We start from the raw sequence: 17,076 nt of genomic DNA, 5'->3' as shown, positions 1-17,076 counted from the left end.
AAGGCAGAGGTCTGTCCATTAGCCTGTGTAGCAGCTCTGATTGGCTCTCCTCCCCTAAGCGGCAGGTGAATGGGAAATGACAGCCACGCAGAGGGTATTTCCCCATTGATTTGTAGAAGGATCTGAAAATGTGTAGTCTACAGGGAACACACAGAGGTGGCAATTCTGGGCATAGCTTAGATGACAGATTGGGGTGGAAAAGCTTTGCCTGGTCTGTACTCCTGCCATTGCTAGTACTGGTGGAGCTGCACTGGTGCTAGACCCAGAGTAGAAGAACTGATGAATATTCTTGGTGCAAATGCAGCCTTTGAGGTCTCAGGCTTTTCTCTTTGCTACAGCCTGAAGTTCATCCCAGCTTAAGACCCAGTCCCAATTAAAAATCAGTGAGGACAAATATTAGACAACTCTTGTCTAACAGGGCTGTGCATTATAGGAAAGGCTGGCAGCACTACCTACTCTGAAGGTTGCTCAACACTTCCCATTATACAACCCTGTTTTCAGTTGCTTATAACTTTGCCAAACTTCTTGGAATTGTAAGCCAGAGTAGTCCAGCCATTTCTGAGAATGAGGCATGGGGAAAATACCTTGTTCTGTCCATGTTAAAATATTCGGTCAGCCTTTGTTTGAGAAGCTCTGTTGCTCCTGGGCTTTGGAGCAGCAACTTGAAATTTGGCAGGGGGGTGGCCTTTGTGTCAGGAACATTCCTTTTGTCATTCTGGTGAACATCTGCTGAAATCTGGCCAATTTACAAGCCTTAGAAAAATTGCAGTTTGCACATGCTCAGTAGAGACTTCTCAGAGTTTAGCCCCTAAATGTCCTGATGATCACATGTGCGCTGGGTATGCTCTAGACCAGGCTGAGCAGGACTTTCCCTACAATTGCAGCTTTGGGCCGCTGCATGTGATGCCAGGTCTAGGCATGTGAACTGAGAATTGGGAGCTTCTGCTCTCAGTGACCACCAGCTGGGCCCAGGCAGCAAGAAGGAGGAAGCTGCTTGATTAATGCAGAAGGACAATAGCCGGATCTGCAGCAGGGAGTAGGGGAGGTAGATTGGCACAAGGAGCCTGAGAGGTGGAAACTGGGACTAGGGGCTAGCAGAGGGGAAGAGAGAAACTGGGACTGGAAGTTGGGGTGGGGAGAGGAACTGGGAGCTAGGAGGGAATTGGAGGGACAGCCAGTAGATGGGGAGGGAAACTGAGCTCAGATGAGGAGGATTGAGCTGAGAGGGGAGGAGGGAAAAGGACTAGCTGGGCAAGGAGACAGGGGACAAGGAATGGGGAACAGCTGGGCAAAGAGACTAGAGCATGGGAGTGGGGAGACATTGGGACTCAGTTTAGCTCCCATGTCCCAAACTCACCACCTACCTCTTTACTAATTGACAAACACAACAGAGAGATCAAAAGTCATGTGGCTGTGGAGACTGAGCTACCTTTGTTACCCCTATAGATAGTTGCCTCTACTCCAGTCAGGGTTGAGGCCTGCTGGCAGAAAAGTGCGTGACGGGAGGAAGAGTGCTAAGAAAACAATCCCTAATTTTTGAAATACAATATTGGCAACCTAGCGTGATAGAGAAGACTTCATCCACCACAGCTTTTAATCTAACCAAGAGTCCTTGTGGCACATTAAAAACTAACACATTTATTTGGGCATAAGCTTTGGTGGGCTATAGCCCATTTCATCAGATGCATGAAGTGGAAAATACAGTAAGCAGGTATAAATATACAGCACATGAAAAGATGGGAGATGCCTTACCAAGTGGGGGGTCAGTGCTAACGAGGCCCATTCAATTAGGGTGGATGTAGCTCTTTCCCAGTAGTTGACAAGAAGATGTATCAACAGAGGGATCACCAACAACCAATCACACCCAGTTTTTGTTACACTGATGTAGCACATTATTTGCAAAGAAACGTGGTTCTGAAATAATTTCCATAAAGTGTCACACATGAAGCTGAAAAATGTTGGCAGCTACAGAATGGTGATGCCAGTAATTCTTTGGCTCTGTGATTTGTTGTTAAATGGTAATTCTTGTGAAATGTTGGTTGTACAGAAAACCAGAGGTTTTGCAGGGGAGGGAGATGTACAAAAGTGTGTACTGTTCCTTTAAATCTGCAGCAGGCTAGAGAGCGTTGGATCAGGCACTAGGCAGAAGCTTTAGTGTTTTCTTGTCCCAGTCAAGTTCCTTGTCCAGTTAGGAAACACTGACTCTTTCTGGGCTTTATGTAGCATTATCACATGGCAGAGGAGCCTGCAGTGGAGACGCTGCAGTCTTGCAGCCTCCTGGATTGTCCCTTGTGAAGACATTCCAGGGAGTTCCCTCTCTGGCTCCACTGCTCTGAAGTGGTCATTGTTATTCAGAAGAGAGAAGGAACCAGAACAATGCTGCCTGCCTCCCACCCCTTCAACACAAGTCTCCACTGAGAAGTATCTTCACTCCCCAGAGCTGAGCAGGTACAATAGTGGCAGAAACCTGACTTTTGGTTTTAGTCCCTTCAACACCACAGATAACTGCCTCCCTGCTGCTGTGATTAAGCTCAAGAAACTCAAAAGGTCCCATGGGAGAGTTTGTGGCCCCAGCTGGGTACCTGAACTGCTCTCAGCAGCTGTTAATGGAATCACTGCCAGATGGTTTCTTCTGCTCTTGCTCTCCTGGGTATGAAGAAAGTGACTGGGCTGCTGAGAACCAAACAACCTTGCAACTGTGTCAGATAGCCACCAAACCATCCAGTCCTAGCTCCAAAGGCTGTGCTGTCTTCATAGCCAGGAGACTGGAGTCAGCATCTCACTTATCCTGTGTTCAGTCATAGCTGACATAGTATTGCTAGCATCCATTGTCCATTTACTTGTCCATCCTTAAGCAGAGGTGGGTGGTCAACTGGCTATAGAGGGATCTGAAACTATCCCTTAGTTCTGAAGTGCAGGCTTCTGCTAAGGGCAGGCAGACTACCCAAGGTAGCAAACTTCCTCATTGCCTGCATCCAGCACAACCTCTTCAGAGCAGAGGTGCTGCCTGTATTGAGGTCCCACACAGTACAGGATGTGCTGCCTCCTAATCACACACAGCCTTGGCAATGCACATGTCCAGCCCTCTCCCCCATTCATCTGGATCACGATTTTAATATCTGTTCCTCCAAAGTGTTTGTGATTCTCTCCCAGCTTGGTATCGCTGCCCTTCAGAGTCTACACTCCCTCCCCAAAGCTGTTAATGAAAATATTGACCAAGGCTGGACAGAGAGTAGCTCCCTTCTGGATGGATCACGCTCAATACCTCCTCCCATGAAACAATGGTTAATTATTCTCTCAAGTCAGTGTTTAACAAGTTTTGTATTGCTCATTCCAGGGAATCCCCGTCCCTCTAGTTACCCTCAGAGAACATCAGATAAAAGTGTCAGATGCTTTCCTGAGGTCAGACTGCACCATGACTCCTGCATTTCCTGTATACATTGGGCTTATTAGCCTGTTGAAGAAAAGAATTTGGCACATTTGCCCTATAGCACGGTTAAAGATGTTTTCTACCTAAGGAAGGAGTGCTCTTAGGACTGCTGTGATCTGAAGGGCTTGTAGATCCTGTGTCTGTCTCTGTGTAAGAGTTTGTGCAGCTTCTGGGTGGGAATATTTAGAGAAGAACAAAGAGCTTGATCTGTTAGTCACCAGCTGTAGTCAAGTGGAATTTATAATTTAATCTTTGTATTATAGTAACACCCCAGGCTCAACACTGGATCGAGGTACAATTGTGCTGGGCACTGTGCAAACACATGACAACTTGGTCCATGCCCCAAAGAGTTTACCATCTAAGCAGACCAATGACATATGGGATGAGAGAGACAACTGAACTCTGATATCATTTGTACAGACATTGGCAATATTATTATTATTATAAATATATAAAGTGACAACTCTCCCCAGCTGGCCCTTGAGCCCTCATCAATGGGCTGAGCCCCCATGGCATCACAGCAGAGGAGGGATTCGATAGAGGGGAAGGGAGTAGCTTTGAGGATCAGATCAAGGAGGGTGGATGGTGCTGATCTTTTTAGAGCTGAAGTGACCGGGAGGATTAGTTACCTCCATCTCACTTCAGAATTTGTGAGCGTTAGACTAGATGACCCTTGTGGTCCCTTCTAACCCTGTGGTTCTATGAAGGCATGGTGGGAATGGGGATGAAGTTGGTGAGGGAGAGCAAGGAAAGGAATCAATTAAATAGGCTTTTGAGCACATTACTGTGGAGCCTCAGGGTTCCCGTTTGTGTGCAGAAGGCAGAGAAGAACCTCCACTTTCATTCTCCACTCCTCAGTGCTGCCTGGCCAGATGGAGAGCTCGGAAAATCACTGGGGCCAAGTGTGCTGTCACCTAGGCTAGTGTATGTTCAGCGAGCAGACACAGAGATGGCTCTAGACTCACACCGTGGTGTAACCGAGAGCAGAATCTGCCTGTCAGCTATGCAAAGAAAAGCTCACTCAAGCTTTTCATGCTTTGTCTCAGTTTTACTCTTGCTCATTCAATCTTTCAGGCCAGTTTATATACTTCCCCCTTCCCCCGCTTCTGTCTCCTTGGTGGCTGGCTTGACTGTGAGATACACTTACCAGCTGTGGAAGTGGGGGCCCCTTTGGCACATTAGGAATTCAGGGCTCCACTCTGGGGAAAACAATGGCCCATGGAGACAGAACATCACAGGACAGGAGAGAGGCAGGTACTGGAAAAGATGGGTGCTTCAGTTGTTTGGACACTAGCCTGGGACTTAGAAGACTGGGGTTCTGTTCCCTGCATTGCCAGAGGTTGCCTTTATAATGCTGGGTAAATCCCATAGGCCTTACCTCTTTAAAAGTGATTGAGTGGGTGGGCCCCAGTTTGTGGGAGCCCAACATAAGATGCTTTTTAAGGTCCTGATTTTGAAAGGGGCAGTGTGCATTCAGCACTTTCTGAAAATCAGGCCACTTCTAGGTGCTTCTTGTTGAGCAAATGAAAAACAAGGCTTCCCACTACCATTTGGGAAGCTGTAGGGCAGGGGTTCTCAAACTGGGGTCAGGACCCCTCAGGAGGTCGTGAGGTGTCAGCCTCCACCTCAAACCCTGCTTTGCCTCCAGCATTTATAATGGTGTTAAATATATAAAAAAATGTTTTTAATGTATAAGAGGGTCGCACTCAGAGGCTTGCTGTGTGAAAGGGGTCGTGAGTACAAAAGTCTGAGAACCCCTGCTGTAGGCCTTCCTCTTTCAGGGTACGTCTACACTGCAAAAAAACCCTGTGGCAGTGAGTTTCAGAGCCCGGGTCAACTGACTCAGGCTAGTGGGGATCACATGATAGGGCTAAAAACAGCATGGAGACGTTCTCGCTCAGGCTACAGCCTGGGCTCTGAAACCCAGCTGGTGGGGGAGGTGGTCACACAGCCTGAGCTCCAGCCCAAACAAGAGCATCCACACTGCTAATTGTAGCCCCGTGAGTCCAAGCCGGTTGAGCTGGGTTTTGAGACGTGCTGCCATGGATTTTTTTGCAGTTTAGACATTCAGTGCCTCCACTCCCTGTCTGTAAGCTGCACTGGCACTTCTCTACCACACCAGGGTGTTGGGAGGGTTAATATGTTAAAGACCGTAAGGTGCTCAGATGCTCTGATGGTGGGGGCCATACAAATTAGCGAGGTCTTGTCTACACATTTGTTTTCATTCGCTGGTACCTGTCCATGAGAGGATGCATGTTGTGTCTATGAATGACCAAAGCCGGGAGTAACCACCTTGAGTTGTGCAGCCTTCCTTGCCAGCCACCAGCATGTGCTCTCTGCTCCCATTGGTTTGCTTTGCCGCTGGAAATAAAAATTCATCTGCAAACCCAAAGCTCACAACATCGCTGCATTACTGACTCGTTTCTACCCAGGCGCTCATGTTGGAACCCCACAGCTGTGACCTGCCTTGCTAGGGGGATTCTCAGCATGTCCCTAACTAAAGAAAGCAAAGGGAACTCAGTGCTCAGAAGTGTGGCCAGCTGCTGTTCTAGCATCCCCAGGGCTCTGCCTGCTATCAGCACCTGCTATTCCAGTCCTGACCCCCAATCAGGTCTGCCCATGCCCCTTAGGCTGGAGTTGCAGGATCCCCACTATCCTTAGGTTGCCCTCCCATCCCAGCTTCCCCATTAATCTCAATGCTTCCCTGCTGCCTCTTCTATTCTAACCCTGGCCTTCCTGCATTCTTCCCACTTGCTTTGTTACCCATTCAGGTAGCTTGACATTGCCCTGGACTGACTGAGGGAGGAGAGAATGGTGGGGAGAGATTTGGACAGACTGAGGAGTGGAGAAGGGTTTGGCAAGGGCGGGGAAGTGGACACTAAGGGGGAGGAGGAAAAGAAAGGGAGGGAAGCGAGGGCAAATCAGAAAAGACAAATGGGCCCAGCTCATCCCAATGTTTTGTCCCTCTGGGTCTGAAGGCATAAAAGGATCATAAAACTAGGTGAGCCACCCTCTTGGTAATTCCTTTGGCTAAGGAGCCACCCCCTCAGGAGTCCCTACTGCAAGAGGTATTTTGAGGGCATTCCTGGGGGGCATTGCTGCACATCAGCTATTCCCAGCTGTCACAATAGCCCCTTGGGGCCCCTCAGGCTATGCCAAATGGCACCAGGGACTGAAGTATCCCCTGGCCAGCCTGATGTAGAGGAGATACAAAGGTGACACAAATACCCTGAGCCCTGCCGCAGCTCAGAGCTGGTGAAGGGATGGATGGGGGCCAATGATGAATTTATGCTTTAATGGTGTTTTTAGTGCAAAACAACAAAACCAAGATACAATCAACCATCACAATGCAAAACGCTCCCATCTTAGGCTGGTAAAATGGCCCACTTGTGAGTAAACAAGGAGTGCAGGGACTGTGTCCTTTCTGGGCATGTAACCCTACATGGGATGCTGGTCAGGTATCCTTCATTGGCTCTGGCCCCTTCTACTACACGAGTGGTTATAGCAGGGGGGTTGGGCGTCAGGACTCCTGTGTTCTATTCCTAGCTCTGGCAGGAAGTATGGTTTAATGGTTAGGGCAGGGGAGACTGGGCATCAGGACTCCTGGGATCTAATCACAGCTCTACAAGGGACTCAAGTCTAGTGGTTGATTGGGGTGGGGACCGGGAGTCAGGACTCCTGGGTTTTATTCCTGGCTCTGCTGTTGACTTTCTGTGAAACCACGGCAACGTCCCGTCTATGTGCCTCAGTCTCCCTGCATACATAACTGGGATAATAATATGTTCCTCCCAGGATAGTAGTGGGGAGTAGAAGCTAATTAATTAATGTTTTAAAGTGCTTGGAGAGCTTTGGCTAACAGAAACTATTAAGATTGTCAAAGGCAGTCCCCACCCTGCTCCCAATGTTCCTCCTTCTGGGGGGCTTGGCACTTTCAGAGGCCTGTGTACCAAAGATGCAGAACCATCTACACAAAAAGATCTCCTGTGCATGCACTTGCCAATGGCCCTGGTCTCCTCTCCAGGACCTCTGCAAACCACGTCACTTCTGGGGACCTCAGCTGTTTGGTGGGTGGATGGCTGGGAAGGTGGGAGGTCTGCAACTCAGTCTGTTTGGGAACTTCCCAAGCTGGGCTTGGCAGATGGGGTGGGGAGCCCAGGGTACCTGGCACGTGATCAAACTCCCTGCTTGCTACATTTACAAATGAGCGGCTTTGGCATTTTCTGTGTCTCTGTGCGCCGCCTCCTCCTCTCCGAGGGGCTGTATTTTGCAGCTTGGGCTAGGATTTTTTTTCTCTGGTTGTTTGTCTCTTTTGAAACTTTGTCGCTGTATCTCAAACCGCCTGAAGGTATCGGGGGTTTTTCAAGCTATTTTGAAGCTCGTTTTTCCCAGATGTGTGTGTTTTTTTTTCTCAATGTAACTTTTTTTCTTCTTCGTAAAGTTTCCGCCCATGTGACTTTCAGCTTACGTCCCTCGCAGCTTCCGAGAAACCACAGGAGCCTAAGACCTAGACATCACTGCAAGGTGCAGTGACAGAGAGGAGAGAGGTGCAGGGAGGAACTGGGGCAGAGTGGCAGAGAAAGTGACACAGGGAGAGCAACGTGACAAAGAGAGGGACGAGGAAAGAGGCAAAGAAAGTAACCAAGGGAAAGAGGGAAAGACGGCAGGGGAAGGGAGGGGTGAGTAAAAGCCAAAGGAAACCAAGATCACCAAGGACACAGAGGAAGCAGAAGAGGCCCTGGGAAGAGGGACGCAAGTCATGCCCCATAGCTCTGACAGCAGCGACTCCAGCAGCTTCAGCCAGTCACCCCCACCTAGCAAACAGGTAACACTTTGAAATTTTTGCACCAATGCTCCCATCCTGGGGTGTTTTCACAGCACAGAATGGCAGGGCTTTCTAGGAACCAGCCTGGGGAGGGACATACTAACTTAGTCCACCGTGCACTTACTCCACTTTGAAAGTGGAGTACAGAATTTGCAGCGAACAGGGAGTTACTGCACTTTAAAGATTTGCATTGTGTTCATGCAAGCTTTTTCAATGCATTCTGGCTTGAGTTAGTGCAAACTAAACCCCCCATGTAAACCAGGCCACAGAGAGCTAAGCAGGAAGCCCTCATGCAGGAACAAGCTTAAAACCAAAGGACACCGTGAGGAGTGTTTTTGCAGAGGAACCACATTAGCACAGGCCACATGAGGGGCGGCACCTGAAACGCCTGGTTCTGACTTGCAGGGGCCACCCCACAAACTCCCAGGCATCCAGCAGGCTGGGAGCTTGGTAAAGTGAAAGTACCAGTGGCTCTGAAGAGATCCTGTTGTGGGCTCTGAGCCCTCCCCCAGCATGTGGTCAGGATCTCATTCTGAATCCAAATCCTTCCCATGCCAACAGATATCACTTAGGGCATGAGCAAGGCTCCAATATCCTTGTCTATCCTGGGCTGCTCTCTGCACATTTTCTATTTAAGTCCCATAAGTTTCCCTGTCTAAGTGCTGTTGTATAGAGGGATTCTTTGAGTGGGCCCCTTTTGTGTGTTCCTCCAGCTGTCCGGTGGCATGCCTGCCACAGGGTTATTCTTAAGATGTGTCCCAGATGATTCCATCTTCTTTTCTGGGTACTTTATTCTTTGCTAGCTGTTAACCACATGGTGCTGCGCAGGACACCAGATATGAGGGACTTTGCCCCCGAGGAGCTTACGAACAAACACAGGGCCAGCTTTAGGCCAATTCCCCTGATTCCCTGGAATCGGGCCCTGCTCCTAAAAGGGCTCCACACATAAGAGAGCCCCGCTCCAGGGGTCTTTGGTGGCATTTCGGCAGTGAGGGTCTGCTCTGGGGGTCTTTGGCGGCATTTCAGCAGTGGGGGGGGTCCTTTGGTGCCGCGGAAAACCTGGACCGGACCCCCCACTGCCGACGTGCCGCCGAAGCCCCGGACTGCCACTGGGTATTCGAATCAGGCCCCGCGGGTCATAAAGCTGGCCCTGGACAAACACTGAGTAGATGGTGTTGGCTGGGCAAACAGAGTTTGGGAGAGCACTCTGTCTTGAAGGGAATGAGGCTTAACAGCAGTCAAGGGGGAAGTAGACAAGTGGGGTACCCAGACTGGGATCTTCCCTGTGCAGGGTTGGGGGCAATAAGGTAAGAGGCTAGGCTGGATATGTTGGCTGGGGTGGGTTGAGGAAGGAAATTGAAGGTAAGGATATGAGGTTTAAATCTGAGGAAATGGAGATATCACAAAGTTGGGGGAGGAAGAAAAGGGAGAGACTGATGGTTCAGGAAGATAACTCTAGAGGCTGCATTTTGCAAGCGGAGGAGGGAGGTGGTGTACGTGTCAGAGAGTACAGAAAGGCAGCAGTTACAGTGGAAGACAGAAAATGATAGGATCTGATGAAGGTTTTAGCTGCCAGAGAGAGTGGGAGGATCAGTTATCAGCGGAGAACCTTCCATAATAATAATAAATAATAAAAATAAGAAATAATAACAATTAATGCCAGAAAGGCTGCTGAATGATGCTGAAGAGTGAGATCTTCAAGCAAAGAGACCTCACATCCCAGAGCTAGGAGGGCATACCCCCTCTCTGCATAACTCCAGTGAAAATGTGACCTGGAATATTGCTGCCAGTTCTGGATACCACATTAGCAGCAAGACATTGAAATGCAGGGAGTTCAGAGAAGAGCAAACAAAGCAATCAGTGGTCTGTAGTGACTGAGTAAGGGGGAAAGATAAAAAAAGCTGAGCCTGTAGCTGAGCTAAGCAGGGACATAACTCTGCAAATGTATGAAACAGATAGACCCCAGAGTAGAAGGGCAATTATTTAGGGTGATATATGGGAACTAGGAGTAATAGAATTGTAGGAGAGTGAAATGAAGAAAGGCAAAAAGCAAGCTGAATGCCAGGATTGACTCCTTGGCAGTGAGATAAATCAGGCAGTGGAATCATCTCCCAGGGGAAGTAAGGAGCCCCATTGGCATAGGACACTGGAAACTCTACTGCACAAAGAATAAAAAAGTGCTTTATAGGGGACAGTCCTGCCCTGGCTTTTGGGGAAGTTGGATTGGGTGATCCAATAGGTTTATTTTTTTCATCTGTGGTTCTGTGGATTACAACCCAAGCCTGCACCATGAAGACAGAGTTCACTTCCCAGTTCTACCAGCTTGTCCAACTTCTAGAATTACATCTCAGGGGGGTGGCTGTTAAGTGCCTCATACATCCTTGTAGTAGGAGAGCACCTCTACCCTGGTTTTGCACTGATGCTGTGCGTCAGACAGGGATACGTAGCCTATGTGGCCAGAAGAGTGAGTGCGGTAATTTTTGCTGAGAGGAGTGTTCGCTTGATGCTATTCTGCCCCTGTACCCCTGACCTCATGCCTCTCTATGATAGTGGAGGTGATGTCTCTGTCATTCCCAGGCCCTGTATTTTTCAGGATTCTTCTGATGACATGAGGAAAGTTCAGAGGAGGGAGAAGAATCGCATCGCAGCTCAGAAGAGCAGACAGAGGCAGACCCAGAAGGCAGACACTCTGCACTTGGTAAAAGCTTCCATTCTCTCTCCATCTGGATCACTGGGACCTTGCACACATAAGAGGACATGTTCTAGCATAGATGAACACACAACACAGCCATTCAGTTCAGGCAGGGGCAGGAAGAGCATGGGCCAACATAGCATGTGACGGCAGCTCTAGCAGCAGCTGGATGGAGAAGGTGAAGGACGCTCCTTCCAGGGGCAGCCAGATGTTCCCTTCAAAATGGAACAGGTGTACTCTGTTGAAAGTCACCTCTGCTGAAGCCTCTCCTCTTGGTTCCTCCTCATATTCTCTGGACCTTTTGTTTCTGCTCTTTCCGTCCTTTTGGAGATGAGGTGGCTGAAGCTGAGCGCAGGGTCCTGGGTTGGGTGGGAGGAATGAGGAATGTACCTCTCTTTGTTAGAGGTATATTCTTTCCCATATTATTCTCCATTCCGTAATAATACGTTGGGTCTGATCCTGATCCGTGCACGCCAATGGAAATTTTGCCACTTGCTGCAGTGGGAGTGGGGTGAGGCCCCTTTATTTGCAGTTTTGATTGCTGTTGTGCACACAGCAGATGCCTTCTCTGGCTGGTGACATCCACCTGTATTTCAGACCCAGCAATATGCACCTTTCCCTTGCACTTGTCCACAATGAATTTTCTCTGCCCAGTTACCTAGTGTTATGGAGTCCACCAGGAATTCCTCCCTACTCTTGATCAATCTTATTAATTCTGTGTCATCAGCAAATGTTACCACCCTTCCAGCTCATTGATAAATACAGCGAATAACCATGCCGCTAGGACTAATTTCTGAGGGACCCCATTCTCAACCTCTCTCGGAGCTGTAAATTGCCCACATAGCCCTACTTTTTGCACCCAGTTTTTAATCTGCGGCAAGACTTTACCTCTTGCCCTGAAATTATCATTACGTTTTTAGTCTCTTCTGACTGTCTCAAAAATCCTTTAAAAGCCTAAATACACAAGGCCTGACACTCCCTCACCTCGCACTTCTTGTCACCTCTCGTATCCATGCAAAGAACATGTAAAACACTGCCGTTCTGACTTGGTAGCATTTCATGTTTGCTGTGCATAGGTTTAAATGATGATACAATGTGCAAAGCCATGGAGAATCAAGCCCTAGAGCTGGAAAAGCCCCACTAGGTCTCTGCCAGTTCACTGCCTGCCAGCTATGCAGGATAATTCCCCGTTGTATGCTTACTAGTGTTTTGTCCTGTTTAATTTTAAATGTCCCCGATGGTGAGGCTCCTACCCCTTCCCTTGGGAGAGAGCTCCACAGCTGAATACTTTGCACTGTCCTGATATCCGGCATACATCTTGCCTCTCTTAGTTTCACCCTGTTTCTTTGCCATATTGCCACACTGGGACTGTGCAATGGGGTTGGGAGGGAATGAGGTGTTAGGCTGTTGACTCCCACTTACTGCCAAAAGCCACTTTTCTCAGTGTAAAGAATTTGGCATCTACTTTTCCAGGGACCCTGAGTATTTGGCTGCAGGTAGCAGGCATGGGAGTGGTGTCAGAACAGGAGGGTGTGACTCCTGAGTTTGTGTAATTAAATCTTAGGCTTCCCTTTAAACAGGGAGTCATCAGGCTTCTGCTTGAGATGCTGTCCCTTGACTTTAGAAGCCTCCACACTCCCATCTATCCCCACTATGGGGAGGATTATTGAGCAAGTGGTTTTGGAACAGCTTCTGCCACAGCCTGACTGCACAGGTGTCCTCAATGCTTCTTTAGTAGTGGGTTCATTACAGGGAAGGTGTTCCTCGCTATCCATGGCCAACAATCCTTTTAGAGGTGGACACTGGTCCATGCTGATTTCGTTAGCTCTGTCAGTGTGGTGTGATACCACAATCAGGGGGTTAGTCACTAATCTGCTGCAGCTCACAGCAGTAGATTGGAAAGCCTTTCAGTGGGTTTGTTATTTTCTCTCCCAGCGGCTCCAGAGGGCAGGAATGAGTACTGACTTTTCCTCTCCTCGGACCCTCCCCTACTGTGTCCCAAGGCATTCCCCTTGCTGGAGGAGACAGTGAGGCATGTGGCTGCAGTTTTACCATGGTGCAGATGACACTCACACTACAAGCTCTTTGTTTTCCTAGTACCTGGCAAAGGTGGGGACATGGATGGGAGCAAAGTAGCATAAGATCAACCTGGATAAGACAGAACTGATGCTAATGGGTAGGGGAGAGAGCTGGAGGAATGGGACAGAGACAGGGTTGCACCTTTTTGCTGGAGATGCCTGTCAAACCTTTGCCAATATACTTTCCAGTCTCTGGATTATAATGGATCCCCAAATGCTTTTTATCTGATAGGCATAGTGGCTGTGAAAGTGCTTCTTGGAAGCAGGACTTTCCAGTGTCAATGGTCAGTTCAGGCCACTGTAATCACTTTAAAAGGATCCAGAAGTTTTAACTGGTGCAGAACAGAGTGGCTTGTTGCTCGAGTGGTGTGAGTCATTAAGAGCCTATAACTCCCAAACTCCCCACACTGCCTTCTTGTCAGCTGATGAGTGTGGAGTTGGTTAAGATCTGTGAAGCATTAGGCTGTGTGGGACCCAGTGATCTGAGAGATCCCTCTCCCTTCTGCAAGGTCCTGTTGTGGCAGTTAATATCTAATGGTGGGTTTATTTTAACTAGTGCAAGGTGCCCTAATACTGAGGCAATAGGGACCTTTATAAATCAGGTTCCTGCCACTAGCAATCCCAGTGGGGTGATCAGAGATGTGGCATGCTGCTTTGTTTTGGATGAGTGGCTAGCTGGGTAGCTATTTAGCCCTTGGGGGCCATAGAGCATGGTAAACAGTCATTCAAGATCTCATAGCACTGTCCATAGAGTCTCAGTGCCCCAGTAGCCTGGCTAAATTTCAACCTAGGTTCCAGCTTTCTGTCTCTCCAAATCCCCACTGTGGTTTCAGCTGGACATAGGATTCTTCAGGTCCTGTTTCAAATGGTTGAGTAGCATTGCGGAGTGCTGTTCAGTGGCTGAGGTGTTCCATGTTAGTGAGGGCTGCATTTCAGGAGAGGTGCATACAGTCTGTCATGTGTTTTGAGTACCATTAGGCAGGACTGTACATCATCATCACTATTATTATTCATTTTTTTCTTCTGAGGCCTCAGTTTCCCTCTTTCTTTCTGTCACATCAATGTACCTCCCCCTCCCTGCCATACGTCTGGTTTCCCCAGGCGCCGGCAGGAAGCAGTGAGTCTTGTCTTACCATGGCAATGACAGGTTTCCTGTGACAGGTGGTTTTCTGGTTATTTCTGATAATAACGGCGGTTATTTATCATCCCCTCCCCCCAGGCCAATCTGCCTCAGGTCGGGATGTGGCCTGGGAGGTGTGTGCGTGAGAGGGAGCTGTGAGTGCCTGGGCGGGGAACGTGCTGGTGCTGCTGTCACTTCTCGTAAGCAGCTGCTGGGGAGAGAGTGTGGCTGAGGGCTGAGAATGTCACTGGCTCCGTGGCAGGACCCCTGGCTGGCTAGGGGGTGGGGTGGGAGTTGCCCAGACACAGCGCCGCTTTGAATTTACAGGAAATATGTCACTGTGGAAACTCTCCGGGGTAGTGAGATGAAGGGCTCTGACCTCTTTCCCCCCACCCAGATACCCCCAGTCCCTTCCCTGAGGCATAGGGTGACCAGATAGCAAGTGTGAAAAATCAGGACAGGGGCTGGGGGGTAATAGGAGCCCATATAAAAAAAAAGCCCCAAATATTGGGACTGTCCCTATAAAATCAGGACATCTGGTCACCCTACTGAGATAGCTCCAACTGCTCCCAGCAGCACTGAGATACTGCAGTGACAGCCAGACACTTGAAAGATGCTGATAGACAGACAGACAGATAGATCAGAAAAGCCATCCCCTTGTCTTCTTTCAAGCCCCTCCTCAAACTTGTCTCTTTTGTAAAGCACACAGTAAACTGCAACCTGTGAATTGTTAGGCAGGGGGCGAATTGTGATCACTGCTCCTGACTGGCTGAGAAGTGTGTACATTCTACTCTGTTCCCCCATCCGCCCCCCTGCTTATTTGTCTTATCCACTGTTATCTTGGTTTCCTGGACTGTAAATTCTTTGGGGCAAGGGACTGTCATTTTCCTATATTTGTGTCCAGTGCCCGGCATAATGGGGTCCTCAACTGGTTGCTTTTGGCACCAAGCAATATCAGAGTATAATAATAACATAGATGGGAGCCAACTCCCCCTGCAGTTTGAGCATTAACCCAGTTGTCCTCCGGCTGCTGCTCTGCCGAGATATCATCTCTTACCCCCCACTCCCTCTGGACATACTGCTCTGCCAGTTTTCCTCCCAGAATTCCCCCCACCCCTGTGATGGCTCTGCAGGCAGAACACTAATCTAGCCCCTGCTGCTTTTGTGCCCTCAGGAGAGCGAGGACCTGGAGAGGCAGAACGCTGCCCTGCGCAGGGAGATCAAGCAGCTGACAGAAGAAATGAAGCATTTCACCTCAATGCTGAGCTCCCATGAGCCCCTCTGCTCCATCCTGACCACGGTGCCCCAACCACCCCCGGAGGTGCTGTATGCCACACATTCCTTCCACCAGCCCCACATCAGCTCCCCACGCTTCCAGCACTGAGCCCAGCCACAAGGACACGCAGCCTGCAGGCTCCACAAATGGAAATCAGAGAGCCCACGGGGCTCACTCTTTGGTTCACAGGAGGGACATGGACTGTTACAGCTATTCCTTCCCCTCCTTCAAGCGTCTACTGGGCCAGGCCCAGGGTCACATGTCTAGGAGTTGGCCCCGGTGCAGATATGGCAGAACACCAGGAGGCATCTTCAGGGAGGTTAAATCTCAGATCAAGAGAGAAGGGAAGCGTTTGCAAATTGGCACCAATCCCTGTTCTGTTGTTTGCACTGGGACCCTCGCATGGGTCTATGTGACACAGGAACCCTGTCTCCATGTGAGCAGTCAGCTGGAGACTTCACCAGTGAGTGCTCCCAGGAGAGGAGTGCTGGGAATGAGGGGCCATGGGGTAGCGGGGGAGACTGGTTTATTTTTAAAAAAATAAAGAGTAAAATGTTTAACACTTTCTTTAAAAACCTGGCCTGGCCTCCCCTGAGATTCCACATTACACATTGAGCGTGGCAGAAAACGGGGAAGACTACACTAGAAATTCTGGGGAACAGCTCCATATGAAGCAGCGGGGACCTGGGACTGGAGAAGCTATGCTAATGTCTAATCCAGACAACAGCGCCTTTTGTCAATGTGTAACAGAGGGGCTGGCATGTCTCTGCCCTCTCTCTGGACCAGGAAGGATAAGGAAGGGCCATTTATGTGTTTGTTGTATCTTTTGGCCTTTCCTGTGGGAGATCTATTCCTCAGCGCTGCAGGGATGAGACTGGCTGCTAACACTGGTACCTGTACATACACAGTTACAACTCACTTCTCTGCTGGCTCCCCCAGCTCTCAGCTGCCTGCAGACCAAATTCTTTCACTAAAGATCCTTGCTGGCTCTGTCATGACAGAAACACAAAGGTACAGATAACAATATGGACTGTATCTGCAGCAGACACACACACCAGTCAGGGAGCTGGCTACCCATGTGCCCCAGACCTATGCACAGTTCTGTGTGCAGCCTGCCTCTGCAAACCGTTGCTACCGTAAATTAGTGTTTGGCCATTCTCAAAATTACTGCCTACTTTAAGGAATAACAGCAGCAGTGTTCTCCCAGCAGGGGGCGCTGTCTGCAGCTTTGCAAGAGGGGTAAGAAATAGTCATTGTACTGAAGCTCTGGAATTAACTGATCTGAGCTATGGGTGCCCTCCTCGCTCACAGAAGGTTGTTTCCAGTCTCTCTGGTGTACCAGAGAACAAACCCAAAAGTGACAGGCAGAAGAGAAGGAAACTCCCTGAAGTCCACTAGTAACCTTACTGCACACCTGGAAAGCACCAGTGATGGGCGCTATCCTTCTCTTCCCCCATGTGAAGTTGCCGCAGGAGGGGCCTAGGAAACACTGTGAGGTTTCTCACTAACCCTCCTTCAGAGGACATGACCTCCCAACTTTGCTGTTCCTGCTGGGAAGGGAAGCCCTGCTCCCCTGGATGCCTGGGTGTCTATGTGGAAGTTTGGGCTCCTCTGCCAAGGGGAGAGGCATGCACAGGGGTAAGATGATGGTGATTCTA

At 49.3% G+C, this 17,076-nt stretch overlaps 1 protein-coding gene across 1 annotated transcript; it reads left to right on the top strand.

Moving 5' to 3' along the window:
• Window positions 1-7,886: 7,886 nt before the first annotated feature.
• Window positions 7,887-15,958, top strand: BATF (basic leucine zipper ATF-like transcription factor). Its single transcript, XM_030562289.1, has 3 exons — window positions 7,887-8,252; window positions 10,846-10,950; window positions 15,317-15,958. Exons 1-3 carry the CDS (start codon window positions 8,187-8,189, stop codon window positions 15,524-15,526), a joined length of 381 nt encoding a protein of 126 aa, XP_030418149.1. The 5' UTR covers window positions 7,887-8,186; the 3' UTR covers window positions 15,527-15,958.
• Window positions 15,959-17,076: the final 1,118 nt, after the last annotated feature.

The sequence above is a fragment of the Gopherus evgoodei genome, chromosome 4 (assembly GCF_007399415.2).
Source record: "Gopherus evgoodei ecotype Sinaloan lineage chromosome 4, rGopEvg1_v1.p, whole genome shotgun sequence".
NCBI classification, from domain to species: domain Eukaryota; kingdom Metazoa; phylum Chordata; order Testudines; family Testudinidae; genus Gopherus; species Gopherus evgoodei.
This window is presented reverse-complemented; position numbering and strand designations above follow the sequence as displayed.

Bases quoted from the DNA above. Each gene is read 5' to 3' on its own strand.
- BATF (XM_030562289.1), top strand. From the start codon at position 8,187: ATGCCCCATAGCTCTGACAGCAGCGACTCCAGCAGCTTCAGCCAGTCA. The intron at 8,253-10,845 runs GTAACACTTTGA...TGTATTTTTCAG, and splicing joins CACCCCCACCTAGCAAACAG to GATTCTTCTGATGACATGAG. The intron at 10,951-15,316 runs GTAAAAGCTTCC...TTGTGCCCTCAG, and splicing joins AGGCAGACACTCTGCACTTG to GAGAGCGAGGACCTGGAGAG.